Source organism: Manacus vitellinus, unplaced genomic scaffold (genome assembly GCF_001715985.3).
Source record: "Manacus vitellinus isolate BGI_N305 unplaced genomic scaffold, ASM171598v3 scaffold_5_pilon, whole genome shotgun sequence".
Taxonomy (NCBI): domain Eukaryota; kingdom Metazoa; phylum Chordata; class Aves; order Passeriformes; family Pipridae; genus Manacus; species Manacus vitellinus.
Window position 1 is genome coordinate 10,706,329 of NW_021940682.1, and position 18,664 is coordinate 10,724,992.

The 18,664-nt window shown below is 39.9% G+C and overlaps 1 protein-coding gene across 2 annotated transcripts in view; it reads right to left on the bottom strand.

Annotated features, from left to right (window-relative positions):
- Nucleotides 1-16,430, bottom strand: part of KIAA1549 (KIAA1549 ortholog) — a 77,896-nt gene extending 61,466 nt beyond the window's left edge. For both annotated transcript variants that reach the window (XM_018080652.2, XM_018080651.2), the window contains exons 1-5: nt 13,719-16,430; nt 12,119-12,207; nt 6,276-6,453; nt 4,636-4,763; nt 3,103-3,286 (exon numbers count right to left, since the gene is read on the bottom strand). In XM_018080652.2, the coding sequence (XP_017936141.1) occupies nt 3,103-3,286; nt 4,636-4,763; nt 6,276-6,453; nt 12,119-12,207; nt 13,719-16,401 (3,262 nt within the window). In that variant the 5' untranslated portion in view covers nt 16,402-16,430. The remainder of the gene's footprint in view (nt 1-3,102; nt 3,287-4,635; nt 4,764-6,275; nt 6,454-12,118; nt 12,208-13,718) is intronic.
- Nucleotides 16,431-18,664: the final 2,234 nt, after the last annotated feature.

Here is an 18,664-nt window from a genome sequence, read left to right on the forward strand (position 1 = left end):
AAGGCTCATATTCAGGATATTGATGTGAAGGTCTCACTTCACTTAACAGTGAAGTGCACAAGCAGCTTTTCCTCAGTATGAATCAACTTCAACCCCCGAAGCTGGGAGTTGAGCCCTGACAGCTCAGCTCACCTACAGATATTTTCTTTTTCTTCAGATGCAGGCTATAAAATCATATACAGAGCCCTAAAGGGGAAAAAGAAAAGTTACCACCAAGAGTATTAACTGTTAGCATGCCTGATAACTAAGGCACAAATGGCATAGAACAGTAGGGCATGGAACATTTCATATTTACATAGAAACAATAACATACGTAAATTGTTTATATGTGAATATCCGTGATTCCCAGAAAAACTCATACTGAAAATAGAGGGCTGCATATTAATTTGCACAGACTAAAGCAGCTGTCTAAGGAAGACCTTCAGAACACCTTCACTGCTACAACTGCTTGGTGGACCAAGGCAGAGCATGAATGCAGAGATTTCAGGGTCTAGAAAACAAAAACATTGAGGCGTCTTCCTGCCAAAGTAGCTTTGAGGATCTGGCTGTTGGTCACCTTCAACAGACTGTTGCATAAGATGTCTCAAGAAGGATCTGCCCAGTGCTGCTGAGCCTTTGGACAGGATTTCTGGCTCTGAATACTGAAGATCTAAAATCCTTAGGCTCAAAATACAGTCACAGCAACAGTGCAAACAACTGCAGAAACAGCTAAAAATAACTGGGTGTGGTTGCCTCACTGACAAAAGTATTTGAGCTACATTCATTAATACTGGGTTCACTGACAGATGGACCCATAGGTCTAATAGTATGAGAAACTGTGCTCCCACTTTACCAACTTATCAAACAGCACCATATCTGGTATTCCAGAACAGTGGTTACAAACACATCGAGGCACTACTGAGACCAAATTAGAGTAATTCAAACAAAAATGTGCTGTCCTGCAGTGGGCTCAACCTACAGCAAATTTGAGTTCCTCTGACATCAAGCAAGTCAAATACTGACAAGATATTCCTTAATTTAGGATGCCATATCCATCAAATCCACGTTTTCTACATTGCAAACTTTGGAAAGACCTCATTGTTCCTAAAAATCCTGACCTCCTCACTCTTTCTACTTTACTTGGCTTTCTCATTGACATGTGAGCTACCACAGGACTCCACCACCATTGCTCTGGAATCATCACCAGGCACTATACACATGCAGGTAACACAGGCAGAGCTCCTGCTACAAGCAGGAAATTTCAAATTTCCTCAGTACCATCAAAAAAGGAAAAAAATAGAAACATAGAATTGTTTGGGCTGGAAAGGACCTTAAAGGTCATCTGGTTCCAACCCCAAGGAGAACAGTGTACATGCATTTTCAATAGGAACACTTTTCCTCTATGACCACCTTCTCTTTCAGGATACACTGGCCTTGGTAGAAATTGTTATCACTTAATTGCACTGTAGCTCCATTGCATAATCCAGAAGATGGATCTGCAGCAAGGGGTAACCTGCAAATGCACTAGAAATTATAATTTCAGAATATGTGGACAAAACTGAAAACTGTAAGACCCAATGTAGTATATCACAGGAGAAAAAAAGCCCCACAATCAAAAATATTACCCAAGAGACCAAAAACTAAATAAATTCTAGGTCAAATGTTTAAAAGAGATGACACAGAGCAAAGAGAACTGTCTTTCAAGCAATCAAGGCAAGAGCAACATTTAATTTGAATTCAGTGGGGAAAAAAAGACCACAACCCCACAACCTGAGACGTTCTGTGGCCTTGCAAGAACAAAAGAAATGCTAGTCATTTATGGACAGGGATTCTCAAGACTTTTGGTCCTGGTTGCATTACATACAGCTACCACTGCACAGGCTCCATTAAGTACAGCTACCACTGCACAAGCACACACTCTGTGTGAGACCAAACGAGAGCAGAAATGCTTAAAGAAAATGAGTCAACAACCTCATACATTTTTAAATTGAGTATGGTAGTAGAGGGATCAAAATTACTGAAACATTAAAATAAAAAGCTTCAAAAATTAGTACTTTTAAATTACTTCTAGTAAATGGGGAAGTATCCTGTGCATCTTACACAGATTGAAAGGTGTTAAGTAGAGCAATTTCTGTTGACAGTCACTCTCTTTATAGTATCTTCACTGACATACACAGCTGCATACTGAACATCAGCTAGCATCAGGCCTGATTTTCCACTAGATGTCTAACTGTATTGGAAAACTCACTGTGTTAGATGTTATGCACCTCTACAGCTCACAGAAATAACTCCAAAAATTAAAAATCCGCACTAGAAAGCAAAGTGACATAGGAGAAGCAGGGAATTAATGGACTGAGTTAACAGTAACACCCACCAGAAGGGAAAAGCAAGTACTGTTCTCTCATGATCTTGCTTATATTCATGAGTCATCTGAAAATTCTAACCAAACCTGAGTTGTCAAGGCTGCATGTCAAGCAAGCTCTGCTAGGCAGGTAGTGCCTATTCATCCAAGTTTAGGATGATGATGGTCCGAAAAAAATTATTTGCAATGCAAATTGTACATGAAAAGTGAGAGATATACTTAAAAGATAATACCTTAAAACACAGTAGACTACTCAAAAAAAGCACTGCTGCTGAATAACAAGTAACTTAGATAGACTATAGGGGCAAATAAAAGCTTATGTGGCCAGTGTCCCAGGCCTTCTAAAAGTCAGAGACACAGTTAAGTGCTACAGAAAGCCCAAGGTAGTAAACCCTGCTGAGAAGCAGTAAAGGCCTCTGCAGACATACTCACAGACACACCTTGGATTGCACTTCACAGCAATAATGTGAGTGATTTTCTTTTTTTTTTTTTAATCTGAACTAAGACCAGGGGACTAATGAAGCCAAGGTTAAACACAACTGGCCCATCACAAAAGGAAAGTTATGATGACAAAAGCAACAAGCTGCTGTATCACCAATATGTGAGCAGAAAGTGGCACTGATTTGCTCTGCAGAATTCATGATACAAGTTATGTACTCCAACGTGCATTATCACTTATGTGCAAAATTACTTTAAAATTGTAGAGAGGAAAGATGCTAGAAAGAAGTATTTTGCAGCACTGGCTAACAGCAAGTACTCACGTTCAGCAATTTGCTGCACAGGAAAGCCCAGATAGAAGCTGAACTCCACCACGGACAAGTTCCTCAGTTGCTCACTGACTTCGGACCCGTTTAGAAAACCGGATCTATCTCGGATGGCAAAAACAATGCTCACGGGGCCTTGCCGAAACGATATCCCAGGCCTGATCAGAGTTATGTTCAGTATCTGAAAAGACAGGATTGAAGCAAGGTCAGCAAAATCAAGTCACTGGCATTTTCATTCATTCCTTCACAGACTTTTTTCCCCACCTAATATGAAAAAGCGACAATTCACATCAAAAGAGAGGAACATCTGTTCCAGATTGGTTCTGCCTGCTGAACCTCTCAGAAGAGGCAAAGTTACATTCCTCTTCTAAGAGTTATCCTTTAAAGTCAGTCATAATCCAGAATGATCTGAAAGCTACTGTCCAGAAAATGATGAAAAAAACCACCTAGCAGGACAGTCAGCAAAATAGATCTAGTTGTAAAAAAAGTCTTAGATGAAATGCCAAACTGCATGGAACAGACAGGAAGGAATCATGGTAAAGAAACATTTTGAAAATGGATGATCTCTTGGTTAAAACCTCCTGCACCATGCACACCCAAACCCCACCACTGGTTAGAAGCCTTATTTTGGCAGCAATGTACACAGCAGCTGCGTTCATGTAGATAAACCTCCTCTAGACAGTAAGGAAGTATTTAAAATAAGTTTTCTAAGCTGATTGTCCAAGAAATGGTTCTGCATGTTCTGTCTTCAGTCTGTGCAGTCACATTGTGTCAGTTGTACATTTGTACAGTTCCGAGCCCTTTTCTATATGTACTACACAGTACCTTAAGTACTAGAAAGTTTATGCCATTTTTCCTCCTGGTTTTATCTCAAGGTACCAGAGATAGGCATTTATGGTGTCAGTTAAACAACATGATATAATTTTTACTGATTTTGGTATTGCAACAAAGTTAGATTACATTTAAGAACTCGGAAGAGGGAGTTGGTCTCATCAAACTGAATTACTGACTTTTCAGGGAGTTTTAACCTCTGCTGTGTGATTCAGCACCCAGCACATATGCAATACCTGTCATGTATGAAGTTCCAGCAGCAGCTGTCAGAGATATCATATACTGTAAGTATTTCTAGACCTCAGAAGCAACCAGCATGTTTGGTCACGTGATGGCAGAGTGCATATAACTCCTATATTCCCTCACAGAATCCCCTGCATGGCAATGAGACCTGAAAGTTGCCTTCCAACAAAAACTTTCTAACTACACCGTACTCTCTTATAGTAATATCTGATGGGAATTATTTTGATAAGGGTTGGAACAGGTTTTATTTGAAAAACTACAAACCCTGTCATATCCAATAATGCTTTTGCATATAAGTCATCATCTTGGGTCAGTCTTTCAAAAAGCTTGAAACCAGGGGGATATGTGCAAGTTGCAGTCAGTGAACACCTAACTCATTTTACTGTCTGGATTAAACACAGGACAACCAAAGGTGAGGAAAAAAGGGACAGACACAAAACATGCTTATCTTCTTACCTGCACAGTGAAGTTGTAGAACTCCTGGTGTTTGTTCACCTCCAGGAATGCCATTGTCAGCCCTTTCTCAATGCGCTGGCTAAAGTTGCAGAACCCAATATCCATATTTCTAGGTACAAACTGAAGCACTGAAGACAAAGGGCAAACATTATTCCTGCAGATAAGTATTTCCACGAGAAAGAATAAAACAAGCAACAGAATCCAAAGGGCTGTCATTTTTTTTTTCATGGAGCTCTGGACTTATTCAGTGAAACACTGGGTAAAAATACAGTAGAAATACATTTTGTGCTGTTGCAGTAAATTCTCAACTCACTAACATCTGTTGCAGCAGTAATTAGATTACTGAAAGATACTAGTGACAAAATACCTGTTGTTTCCTCCTGTATACTAAAAGACCTTCACTTCATACATGTGGTTAACTTCACATGATTTGAACACTAAATTGGCCTCACTGAGCCAACAGCTCCATGAAAATCTTCAGGGAAAAAAAAGCAACAAATATCTTTTGCTTGTAGTCTGAAATACAAGTATTTAGCTTGTCTAAAAAACCATGACTGCACTTTAGCATCACCCTAACACTTTCAAAATACTAAATTAGCACATAATCTTTTAAATTTAGATACATTTTAAAGTCTTTCAGAGGAGAGAAAGAGCGAGCACAGGAGAGAAACACTGAGCATAGGGGAATGTGATCAGGTGCACAGACTTAACTACATGCACATCTGTGGATTTCCACAGTCTTACCCCAAAAAAGCCATATTAGGTTACAGACCCTAATAGCAATGTTGTACCAGGTTAAAGAACAGAAAATATGTCAACTGCCTATCTATATAACCATGTTAAGCAGTGGAAAAAGACATCACACCTGTACAGTTGAAGAAGTGATGTCTTGCAATACAATTATTAACAAAAGCAAAACCAACAAATGAAACATAGCCAAATAACAGTACTATATTGACATTTATTACCTCTCTGCCTGTATGCTCAATCCCTGTCACTACCTCATTACACAGTCAACCAACCAGGTAGGCAGTTTTATCATGCAAATAGGACTTGGAAGATTTTAAATGACACCATTGATTCTCAAAATCTGTTACACGGGTGTTATTTTGCTTTAGATTATTAGTAGTCATGAACTTCACATAAACTGCTGCAATACAGCAGCCATGGAAAGCTAAATACTACATAAGCAATCCTACTGCTGACATACATGAGCAATCAATCCTCCTGCTCACCAATTCTCCTACATTATGACAACACAAAAAAGTAGCATTTAACATGAACTTAATTTGAAACTTGACACAGGCATTACAAAGTAGGTGCACTATGATTTTATGAATAAATATTTCACAGCATATTTTTCTCTTCTTGCCTTTTGAAGCAAGAAAAAGAGCACATCTATTTCGCAATGTACTAAAAAAGAAATTCCTGAAAAAATCATGAAATTATGGGGTTAGCAGTTTACAATTTATCATCTCTCAACCACGGACCTGTCAAGTCTGTCACTAAAAATGTAGAATTAAGATTCATAACAGTAGAACACAGGGTTTTGACTCAATCTTGCATACGTAATCACAAGTGAAGAAGTGTGAATCAATATGAAGCTACCTTTCCCCCTCTTTGTATCAGGAGGTACTCACCTGTCTGAACTTGAAATCTGTTGTCTGGCACAGTGAAAGAAGGATGCAGTGAGAGGATCATGGGGGCCTCACCACGAAGGAGACTGCTGTTCACAAGTACATTTATGACAGCTATTGCCGTGTAAACAAAAGGACCTGATGTCACCAAGAAAGCAAATTTGGGGGAAATTTTATAAACCTACCAAAAAAAAAGAATCAGAAATTAAAAAAACATAACAAAACTTCAATGTTAAATTTGGCAACATTTCAGACCTACATAGTCTCAGGTAGTTCAAAGCCACATTGTCAAGAGGTAGGAAACCGCAATCTTTACTTTCAAACAGCAGCAGCAGCACATGCGCTATGTTAGTGCTGTGCCTTGCAGCCTCTGCTCCACTGTTGCATCTGAGAGGCAACTCCCCTGTGCTAGGTACAACTACTAGAATCTCTTCAGTACAACACACCAACCTCAACGCTTCTTGATTTATCACATCCCTACATAGTAGCACTCCCCCTCGCCTGCATTCCCCTGGAGTACATAATATTTTCCATACAAAACTTCTGTTTACTTACTGAACTGCTTGCGTGGCTTCTGCAGTTCAGTCATATACTGCATAGGGAATATCTCCTATGCCACTCACATCTGACACACAAGGAGTAAAATACACATAACCTATGTTTTATGGATATAATTTTCACACTCAAGAACACTTTCTTCCAGGGAACACCTCTATCTGCTTATTTCAACACAGTTACCACAATTAAGTTTTCCTCTTCCAATTCACATCTTGACTTTGAGTCTTCTTAAAAACCCCGAGGAGCCTTAGACATCATGCAAAAGAAGTGAGATTTTAATATAAACCTTGTTTCCATGCAGACACTATTTTCTACTATTTTTCAGTCACCTAAGTAAGAACAAACTGAAGGGGTTTATTTCCCCAGTATTATTTTCTTCTTCTTTGGTTTATTCCCCCAGTTTGCTTTATTTCCCACAGGCAGTCACATTTCAAAATATTTTGAGGTGTCCAACATGATGGCCTCACAGATAAATAACCTAGAGACCTCAAGGTTCTAATAAATATGGACCTCTTAGATGAAGAGATGCTAGTGCCTTGCAGGTGCTGAGATGGCGAAGGGATTTGTTAGATACCTTCAGCTTCAGAATCAGCCTTATAGAAAAGCACAGTGTTGCTTAAGTTGTGACCCACATGTTTCTTACTGGTATTTCTGCTGTAGTATAAAGTGATGGCAACTGCTGTTTAGATGAGACAGCAAGCAGCTCTTTCCTGTCCTCTAAAAAGCATGCATTTCAGAGAGCTCATCTTCATCAGAAGAAAGTACCTCAGTAGCAGAAGGAAATGAGAAAAATAATCTATGCTGCTCATTATGCCTTTCTTCCTTCTTAGCCCACAAATATATGCAACATCCAGCTTTTATTTTAAATGGATTTAGGTCCATAAAACTCAAATTTGTTTGATATGAATAATGTGCACAGTTCTTTTCAGTTCCTCTTATCTGAAATTTTATTCTTTTATCTCATGATGAAATAATCTCTGCAGCTTCAGTTTGTCAAATGGAAACAGCAGTTATAATGGGGAACACATGGCAAAAGAAGTTGCCCATTACTTGCAAACGAGACTACTTAAAAGGCAAGAAAAAGAGGAATTAGAATTACAAATTTCAGTGACAATTTGCTGGTGATTTCTGAAGGAATATATGCTGAGGAAGAGAGGCCTAGTGCAGCCAGCATATACTTATGCACTAGTTAAGTATTTCAGACACAAAAGCAAGGTCTGATAACTAACTCAGCTACCTCCATCTCTGACTGGCTGCACTGCACCCTAGAGGCCAGGGTAGCCTGAACATCCCCCCTGGAATTTTGCATTAATTTTTTCAGCTTAACAGCTAACACTGGTTGCCTTCTGTGCTTCGCTGCACCAGAAAAGTTGCAGCAACTCCAGAAAGGACATCGAAAAACCCCCACTTCTAAAAGTAATTTTGAGGTAGGCAGATTAGAACAGCTACAAGTCAAAACAATAGTTATTTCTGCTTGAGATATAACAGGGTTGTCTAGAGTTAGCTCTCTACAACCTAATTCATGTGACAGAAATAACAGACCCATGCCAGCCTACAAGCTAATTCAGAGAGAAGTCTACAAATTTACCTAGGATAGATGAGCACAGCTCATGACTCTCGATTTGTGATTCATGAATGAGAATAGCTGCTCTTGGCACAGCTCTAATGGTTCACAAACCCAGCTGTCCATCCAAGTTTCACCTCTACTGCCAGGACAGCTAGATGCAAGCAAATTAGGTAGCTGAACCATTCACATTTTAGAGTATCACCTATTAAAGTACACAAGTACAGATTTCTTACATTAAACAAGTACAACCTTTTTATCTTAACACTTTGGGCCAGAAAGTCAGAAAAACATGCAAAACTTCACGTGCACTGTGAAGCCATTCCCACAGTAAAAGCAGAAACCTTCAGTAGGAGCAGAGAACCCCTACAACACCTAAAGTTAAGCTAACCCTTCTCCAAAGCACGTCTAACTCAACTCTGCTGTTTTCAGGATACAACCTATCTCATTCCCAGCTACCCCTCACAGGAGACAGTGCTGCTAGTACAGAAAGTTTTCAAGCCTCAGTTTACCAGAGGCTAGAAGAGTATTTAGGAAAAATATCACTGTATCCTTACTCTGTCCCTTATGATGTTCTCAAAGCATTTCCTATTGAATTACTGTTTGCTGAAATATTTGATTAGATGCACCTTTGCCACAATCTAATCCATGCCCACACTGCACTGTACTATGCTGTGTAAACATCTGGCAGAAAGCATGAACAACCAATTTCCTCACTACCACCTTATTAAGCATCCTGTAAAGAACCTGCAGAGAGTGTTTAACTTCCTGAACATGGACTACAAAGGCTTACAGGTTTTAAAAATGAAACAATGCTTCTGCTTCCATGCACTTCAAGATCCTAAGGCAACAATTCTCACTGTTTTTACACACCTCAACGATACCAGCCAGAACTTCAGCAGCAGTGAGCAGAGATGAAGCCAGGACGAGTCCACAAGGTGGCATCTCTGAAAGGAGTATTTAACTGCCTGACAATGAACTGAACTCCTTCCTTTGGAGGCAGAGTGTACTGATTTTGGATTACAGAACCCAATAGGTTAAGAACACGCCCCAAACTGCACATTAAATACAACAACAGAGTGGCTGAGGTGTACACTATACCTCATGATAAAATTTCCAAGCACAAATGAGGCTGGTAAAAACCTTTTTCCCGTTGGCATGAACTTAATGGCACCAGGGGTCCTGGCAGCAAGTCACTGCCAACACTATTTTATTTCACACCCCACCGCAACAAGTCAAGTCAAGGGAACGTTGTATAACAGATTTTACTCAAGTGTCATAAGGTTTACATTAGAGAAAGTTGACAAAAATTACTCTTATTCAGACATTACGTCTTATTCTTTTGCAGATGCAGTATGTTGAGACCAACTGAAAAGAACTTTGAAATTTTAGGTTATTCTCACTTCGCTGTAAGGACCTTTGCTAGGAAAAAATTGAAAAAAGTTTTTTTTTTTCTACTTGGCAGGATTCAAGCCTGCTTCTTTTTTTTTTCTTCCACTTCAACAACTCACAGTGTTTGAAATAATAAAAAAGGAGAAACCAAAGCTGCAACTGAAAAAGTTGGTAAAAAATTTTTTAGTTCGCCTTTTAGTGTTAAACTTGTTTCCTATTTAAAGTGAGCAGCAGTTATAGTCATCATTGAGATGAGTTTTATTTTTAAAGCATATACTACTACAAAGTCAAATTTAACTAGACTGTCTCCTGATTTACTGTACATTACATCACAGCAAGGGAACATCTGTGAGCTGTAATACGAGACACAGTAAAAAAGCAGCTTAGAGAAGCTATACCATAACTTGCAAACATACACATGGTTTCTGAGTACTCTTAACTAAAAAAAGTCAGGTCTGTTGGACTAATTAAGTTTAGCAAGATGGACAAATTCTGTTTAAAATTCTGCATTACATCACCATTTGACATACTGCTATTATAGGCAGTTCTTTTTTTTAAACAACAGTTTTGTTAGTATTTGACTGTTAGAGGTGAAGACATTTGCCAGTGATTATTTTTAGTGCAAAACCCACACCCAAGGCATCACAAAGAACACATAAGACAGCAGCATTCTAGCATAAAATAAGCAAAACTGATTCCACAGAGATGTTTCTTCCTTTTCATAAAAAAGATTTTGCAAAGAATGAAGCTAGACTAACTAAATTATTTATAAAAACAGATACTTCTGAGAAGCCTTAGGACTTCTCAGAAGCTTTTCCTATTGAGAGCTTTACAAGGTAATAGTAGGCATGACAGGAAGGAATTTAAAGGGCAAAAATACAAAACAGTATATCAAATGTTTGTTCCAATCAGCAGTCAAATATTCAGCAATGGATTTTGTCTTACTGCTGTTAATATTAAGAAGGTAAGTGCTTCCATATTACTGAGTTGCATAAGGTCACTGGAAATCAGTGTAGTTGTATCTTCATGAACTTTTGACCTCTTGACTACACCAGTTTGCACAATCTGAAAGTATAATTCATAAACTAGAAGAAAAATCTCTTATATAAAAAAACCCTGAAAAAGTTCATGAGCAGATATTGCCAAAAGGAGTTAAGCTAGACATAATTCATAGTGGCAGCTCACTGTAACTGAAGTTTGGCAGAAATTCATAACACTCCTATCTTGACTGAGTAGTAGAGAGGTATATTCTCAGGCAGGAGCTGTTAAATTACTGAGTGCAGTGATTATGGGAAGTGCAGAAGTTAAAGGCACCAAGGGATTCTGTGTATGGAGAAACTCAAGTTATGCTCAACATTCAAACTGCTCCTTGAGTTAATTTCATAATGGAAATGAGATCATTGACTCAGAAAAGATAATGTGGTGCTTGGCTATGACAACTAGATGAATACAGTTATGAAAAACTGCAACCGCAGCTGAACCTCATCAACACCAGCAATTCCATTACAATATTTCCTTTTGTCCCCAGTGTTGAAGTAGATGATTGTACAACAAAGGTACATCCAAACTACCTCTACAGTCTTTTCCCACCTGACAGAGAGTTTGAGATAGAGGTGGGGAAGAGAGACTTTAACCCTCATCTCAACCAGTCAGTCACCTGGAGGTTTGAAAAGAACACTGATACGTTGTTCAAAGAAGATTCCTTGAGTATCAAAGCAGAGGAAGCTTTCAGAAAAGTCCAACAGCACAGCAATTTCTAGCCCTATGAGTGGGGGAAGGACAGGAGTTACACATATCTAAAGGCTTAAAAATAATGTCTTACGATTGCACACCTGATTTTTTTCATCTGCTTTTTTCATCTGCCAAATCATGCATTTGGGATCCCACCACCTCCCCTGCAAGTGTTGATGGCCTCACTTACAACATTAAATAGCACAAGTTTGTGCAGAAGATTTGGTTTTATTTATACTGCTAAGTATATAATCAGCTAGCAGAACGAACAGAATTTTTGGAAGGGTAAAGGTTCTTCAGTTCAGTTTCAATTCACCAGCCAAAGGAGGTGAGCAGTGGAGTCTGGACACTTCTTGCTCACCTCTGGCAAAACCAAGAAAAATCTGTCATAGAAAATGATGACATTCTAAAAGTAAAAAAGCTGACATCACATTCACATTAAAAAACCCAACCACAACACAACTAACATTCAAGTTAAAATAAATCTCTCTCTGATACAATACCTCATGGACTGTTTGAATTACCATTTCAGTTTGTGAACTAAACTCACTATTGTATGACACTGATCAAAGAGTACTTGTGCACACTTCATACCACTTACCTCTAACTCTACTGATCTCCTGAACTGAACTCTGAGCACTTCTCTGATGGATTCACTGACATTTCGTAGAACAGCTCTTCGGGCCAGCACTAGAAATTAATGTCAGTCAGTAAATACATTTTAGCTTCATCTGTTGGGTTTTGATTCAAAGCTGCATTTTCAATTGGGGAATGCATGAAAAAGCAGGCAATGAGATCAACTGCATCAAACAGGTAAGACAACAGACAAGGAAACAGGTAAAGGTGTGACTGTATCCTAAAAAGTGACTGTACATAAAGTTTAAGGAACTCCAGGTTTATTTTCTCTCCCATTTTGTTTTTTCATACCTAATGTCTTTAAAATTCTAGTAAAAGAATCTTCTAGAGAGCCACTGAGGCACTCAAATGGGATCTGAAAGTAACAGCACATTCAGTCTGACCTGTGCACAACAAGCCTGCTGCCACAACACAGTTAAAGTTTGGTAGGCAATGCATGGAATGCAGATGAGGTCAGAAAAAAGCCACAGAAAATATGGATCTACTTTTCTCCTAAATAGAGAGTAAACAGATGTGACACTAATTAATGAAAGGAATATCCACAGAGTAAGAAACGGCTCTAAAATCCCCACATCCCAATGGATGTCATGTCTGTTACAGTCACGCTTGCCACTTTGACTATGGGTTAAGCAAACAACTGAGGAGTGTCATGTTGTCATCCTGCAGTTACTTTCCATCAGTTACTTGCCTACAAAACTACTCAAATTACAGGTTTAAAAAAAAAGTCTTCCTCATCGCTAGCATAGCTAGATCACTTACATACCTGGAGGATGAGATTATGCTCATTCTGCTTTACATATTACAATTAAATCTTAAGGGTAAAATGTGTTGCTTACCACAGAACATGCAGCACTTCTGCAGCTGCCCTGGATTAGTTTGCTGGTATTGTTTTGTTAACAAGCCAGGAAGAGGTAGGAAAACACCAGAAAAGCAAACACAGATGCTAAGACAATTAATTTTGAAACACATTAATGTCACTTTTTCTGGTTACAAACACACCAAATCCAATTGAAAGTAAGTACGGGAGGAGGGAAGATATAAATATAAGCTAGTAAGGGGAAAATTATAAAAATGGTAGTGAAACCCAAACATTTTTTAAACCAGTTCTCCTCTTACATATTACAACATTACCTCACATGCAGGTGGTTTTTTTTTTTACAAACAGCAGCAACAACTGAAAGGAGAAACTTACTCAGTCAGAACATTTAACATTTTGGCAGAACAGTACCATGACAGTAACATTCATTTACGACCCATGAAATGATAAAGCAGCCTCTAACTCAGCATACTCGTACATACGCATCAGCAATTTTAGAAGACAATTTAATTCTCTGTGCAGTGTAAGGTATATGTAACTCACTACTAAAATGGACTTTACTCAAGTGAATTCTATTATTTTTAAGAGTAAATGATAAATCAATGCTTTTACAGCTCTTTGTCTAAATTGACACCATATTTCTTTGAAAGGTTCACTTAGTTAAGTCAACATCTGCAATTTAGCTAGGGGGTCACATTACTGTGGCCTCTAAAAAAAAACCAAAATAAAAATGTTAGGAATATCTTACCTGCAGTGACTAAGTAAGCATCGGGAATGGTGATGTCGCAGACATATGGCTGCCTGGTAGTAGTCACAGCAGAAGTCACAACCACCAGTTCAGATGGAGTAGTGGTTGCCACAGGGGTGGAGGAGAATGTCCCTGGGCTGCCTGCAGCAGCTGTGCCATGGCTGCCTGTAGCACTGGTGACAGCGGTCGTGGGGACACTGGTGGAAGGAGCTGATGCATCAGTGCCAGCAGTTACACTGCTTCCTGCTGGAACTTCATATCCAGTGGGAGGGCTAGAAGTTGGAGGAAACTGTGTGGGAGTAAATGCCGCAGTCACAGACAGAGATGTTGTAGGAAAGGGCATCACGCTGATGGTGCTGGTGGCTGATGTGAGGTTGTCAGGGTCTGTGGGAGGAAAGGCTGTGGGAGCACTGCCCTCGCTGCGAGATGTTAAAAGCAGCGTGGGGTAAACTGTAGCACCAATATCCTCATCAGAAGCCAGTGCAGTTGAGAGCAGAGATGAAGATACATTTAAGACAGGAGTTGCTGGAAAGGTAGTAAACAAAGAGACCAGATTTGTTTCGCTGAGCAAGATGCTGCTGGTAACAGACTGGGTGTCCGAAGTGGGCAGCACCAGGGTAGGAACCACGGAGTGAGAGGTGGAGAGTGAAGGCTCCAACTGAGAGGTAGCTCCTGTAACAGCTGAGGTAAATACAACTTCAGAGCCCACTGGCAGTACCGAGGGTGCTTCCAGAAACACAGATGACCCAGAGGGAAAATCTGATGATGGCATTATTTCAGGAACATGTGCATCTGGAAGGGATGATACATTTGAATAAACGTATGATGTTTGGCCGAGATGTAACTGAGAAACCTTGGTGTCAGTGGCAGAGCTGACAGTGGCAGCTAAGTCCCAGCTGGTAACATCCTCAGAAAGTACTGATGTCCCAGTCAACAAGATCTGAGGTAAGAGTGTTGATAAATCACCTTGCCTGACAGAGTAAGAATCTAGCATGGTCGATGATAAAGATAAGTAGCTAGATTCAATAAGAAACGGTGTTGATAAAAGACTGGATGGAAAATCTGAAATCTTTAAAGATGGTTCCTCACTTGTAGATGTCTTGTCAAGCAAAACCACAGATTCTGATGGCATTAATTCTGGCAATTCCAGCAAAGTTGTCCGACTGATTGAAAACGACGCTACTGGCTCACTCGGGATGATGGTAGAGTCCAACACAATGGTGGTGGCACCAGGAAGTTCCACATGAGTGCTTAGTGTCAATGAAATTGTTTCCAGAATAGGGAGGGACTGGGCAACAGAGATATTCAATGGCATTCCTCCAGGGAGCTGATGGTAGGAAGGAGAAATGGTTATAGGTGTTCTAGTGCCTGTAGTGCTTACTAAAATGCTTGAATCAGGGATCTCTGCGAACCTTGAAGACAATGAAACAACTGGTCTTGATGGAAAAGAAGTATCAAAAATCTCAGGTGTAGGTTCCTCTAATTCATACCCATCAGTAATTATGCTTGTAAATGGAGTTACGCCTTGTACCTCAGAGGCTTTGATGGACATAGTTTCAACATAATCGCCTGAGCCCACATCATGTTCCGGGGAAAAGCCTGCTTCTGGCAGAAGTGAAACTGAGTCACAATACAGGCAGTAACTGTATGATCTCGTGAAAGGCACTGGACTCATGAGCTCACTGACAAGCTCTGATTGACTTGGTATTTCTGAACCGGCAGGCAAATTTGGTGCTGTAGTGGAGAATTCACGTGTAAACAGGCTGGCATTAAGAACTGTATTAGAGTTCCTGGAAATGGCAGCTGAGTTAAGTGGGAAAGACACAAGTGGAAGACTAATAGGAAAAAAAGCAGGCGCAGCACTGGCTGCTGAAGTTGGCATGGCCCAGGGAAGGCTTGGAGTGGGGTATGTCCTCAGACTGAGAGATTCTGCTGCCTTGGTACTCCCATCGGTGTAAACGTCACCATACAGGTCTGCACTTTGTGCTGTGGCATCTGGGATCTCAGGGCTAGTTTTACCCAGCAGTTTGAGATGAAGAGGCAATCCTTCTGAAGCAGTCCCAAAAGGCAGAGCTGTTAAACTCGCATTAATGTTTTCCTGTGCCACAACTCCACTCTCTGAAGGGAAGGAAGTGAAATGAATAGCTGCATTTGGAGGGTACAACAGCAAGTCTCTGCTTGCTGTTAGCGTTTCACGATCTGGTACAAAAGGCTTTAGTTCTGTAAGAGTGTTACTGCGTTCGGGGACAGCGCTCAACGGAGTCTTCTGCTGTGCTGTTTTTGAGATATCATATGGCGAAAAAAGGACAGATAATGAAGGTGTTAGCAACACAGTTTCTAACATTTCTCTTGATGGCTCTACTGTATTAACTGAGTGATGATCTGTTAAAACTGCAAAAGATTTCAGCGGAGGAGTCCACTGTGCCTTTGAAAACGAGCTAACAAATTCATTGTCACTTAAGAACGCCTCATTGCTTGTTACGGAGACATCTACCAACAGCGTACTTCTCCCTTCTGAAATCCTGGCTGTTTCTTCTTGGCTAAGTAAAGTCACATCAAAGGAAGTGGTAACTGATGATAAAACCGTTTGAAGCAAATTACTTTCTTGGGACTTCAAATCACTATTTGCTAAGGCCGTTTGTGTCCTGCTGCCTGATATGCTTTCGTGCACCTTTAAGTCCATTGAGAAAAAGGAAAAATTCTGCTGTCCCAAGGATCTTTCATCTAAGTAAAGAGGGAGAGAGAAAAACAAAAGCCAACAGATTGGTACAAGTAGTAAGATCACAATGAGCATACCTCACACACAGTATTTCTGGAGACAAATGCCCAGAATTCAAGGGTGAAGACAAAACCTCCGTGACCAAGTCAGATCAGACAAATCATAAGATTCCCTGTGAAACTCCATTTCTTGGAAGTGAGCCAGGCAACACAAGCTCCTCTCACTCTGCACTGACTTGTCTCTACAGCAGCACTCTACTGAGCCCCATGGACGGTCAGAAAGTGACTCCCTCTTACCTATGCAAGGCTACAGTGTGTGGCAGCAAATGGTCTCACAAAGTACACACACCAAAATTTTACATAACTTTAGATATGCTGTTTTCCTTTCATATCACTTCATTTCCTCCAGTTATATTACTTCTTCATATTTTATATATATGTATATATATATCTCTCACTAGAAGATCTATTCTCTTTCAAGGACCAGATCCTCCTCAGAAATGAGTAACACTTATGAGAAATGAAGAGGGGTCCCCTTTACAGAAGGCAAATGTGGACCTGGTATCAACCACACAAATTTCCTAAGTAACATGTCCACTAGTTACACTTACATTGTCCACTATTCATCTCAAGTCTGGTCTGTTAGCAGTGACAAATTGCTTCATTACACAGTTGTCACCTTTATTCACAGCCCTCTACATGACTGCTCTGTTTATGGGCCACCTGTAATAAAACTTTCACTGCTCCAGTTTCCAGAGTTCAAGTACTAATGGCCAGGGGAGAAGAAAAAGCTAAGAATTCACTAGATACTTTAACAAAATACTCTCCTCTCTCACAAAAGTGTTCTTGGGTTACAGAGAAGATCTGTATATAAGCTTTTCCAACCACGGATGAGTTTTGCAGAGAAATGGTTGATTATTGCTTGAATACTTTCCTGAAATACCAAGACTGGATTAATAGCATTCAGAGCTGAATTATTAAAGGAAATCACAGAAAATTGCTGTAGAATATTTTTCAAGGACACCCACAAAAGGTTCATCCTTAATTCATCTATCCCACTTGACCATCCTGTTTTCATATAGGAGTGTCCAGGCACTGCTGCTGGACACACATTAACAAGGCTGGGGGTGCAGGAATCACATCCAGTTAAACCACCAGGGATCAGTTTAAAATAAAAATGAGCATATACAGTACAGGGGGCTGGACAGTGATACAGTACACAGCTCAACTGCAACTACATCTGTGACCCTTTAGAGGATGCCTTGAACTCAGTAACGCATGGAAGGTCCTGCAGGAATAGCTCATCTAATCTGTTACCCACTGTTGTCAGTATAACACCACTTACCAAAGGTGATAAACTGCTCTCCTTATTCCCTCCACCCTGATCTGTTTACTAAACTTTTTGACAGAACTTTTTAAGTGCTGACACACCAACTTGATAAGTTTTGAAGGTGCTGCTCTGAAAAGCACAATGACAAGAATTAATGCACAGAGCAAATACCACTGTACCACTAATCACACCTAACCAAATAGGAGTGCTGTGATTACATCCCTTATTTGACAGATTTCATGGACAATGTTTTGCAGCACTGCAGATACTAATCTCTCAAGTAGTCCCAGTCCATTTTTAGCTCCTGAAACTCACTGTAGGCATTACTAGCTTTATGATGCTTAGCTGTGGTATAAAATATATTGCCTTACAATGCTCTCAGGTGAAGGAGAAAAAAAAGAAAAAACACTCTTGTAAAAGCTATGTAAGACAAATACACAAGTCCATCCTCAACCTCTTCCATAGAGGTCTACTGTTTGAACACAGTACAGCGCAGCCATCATGGAATAACAGCTTTCACAAGGAGTTAACACAAGTAACACAGTTTCTCACAAGCACAGGACCAAAAACATATGCTGAGCCAGCTCTGTTTGCTGACCAAAAGCTGTTCCATGTTTTTTCCTCACTAGAAGCCTCCCTGGCCTTGGCTCCTTTCTTTGACTTAGGCTTCCAGCCTTTATTTTTCTCTTTGTGACATTTTGAGTAAGCAAGGAGTTACTAAAGGAAAATACTTACAAAGCTATGAAACAACCACTGTCAAAATTAATCACTTCTCTCCCTATATGCATGCACAGTTCCTTTTAGCCAGCCCTGTAAAATCCTGTCCACCTTGGTCACACTTTGGACACCCAGCCCTTGCTTACAGTGAATTCCACACTGCAGGCAAACATGCTAACAG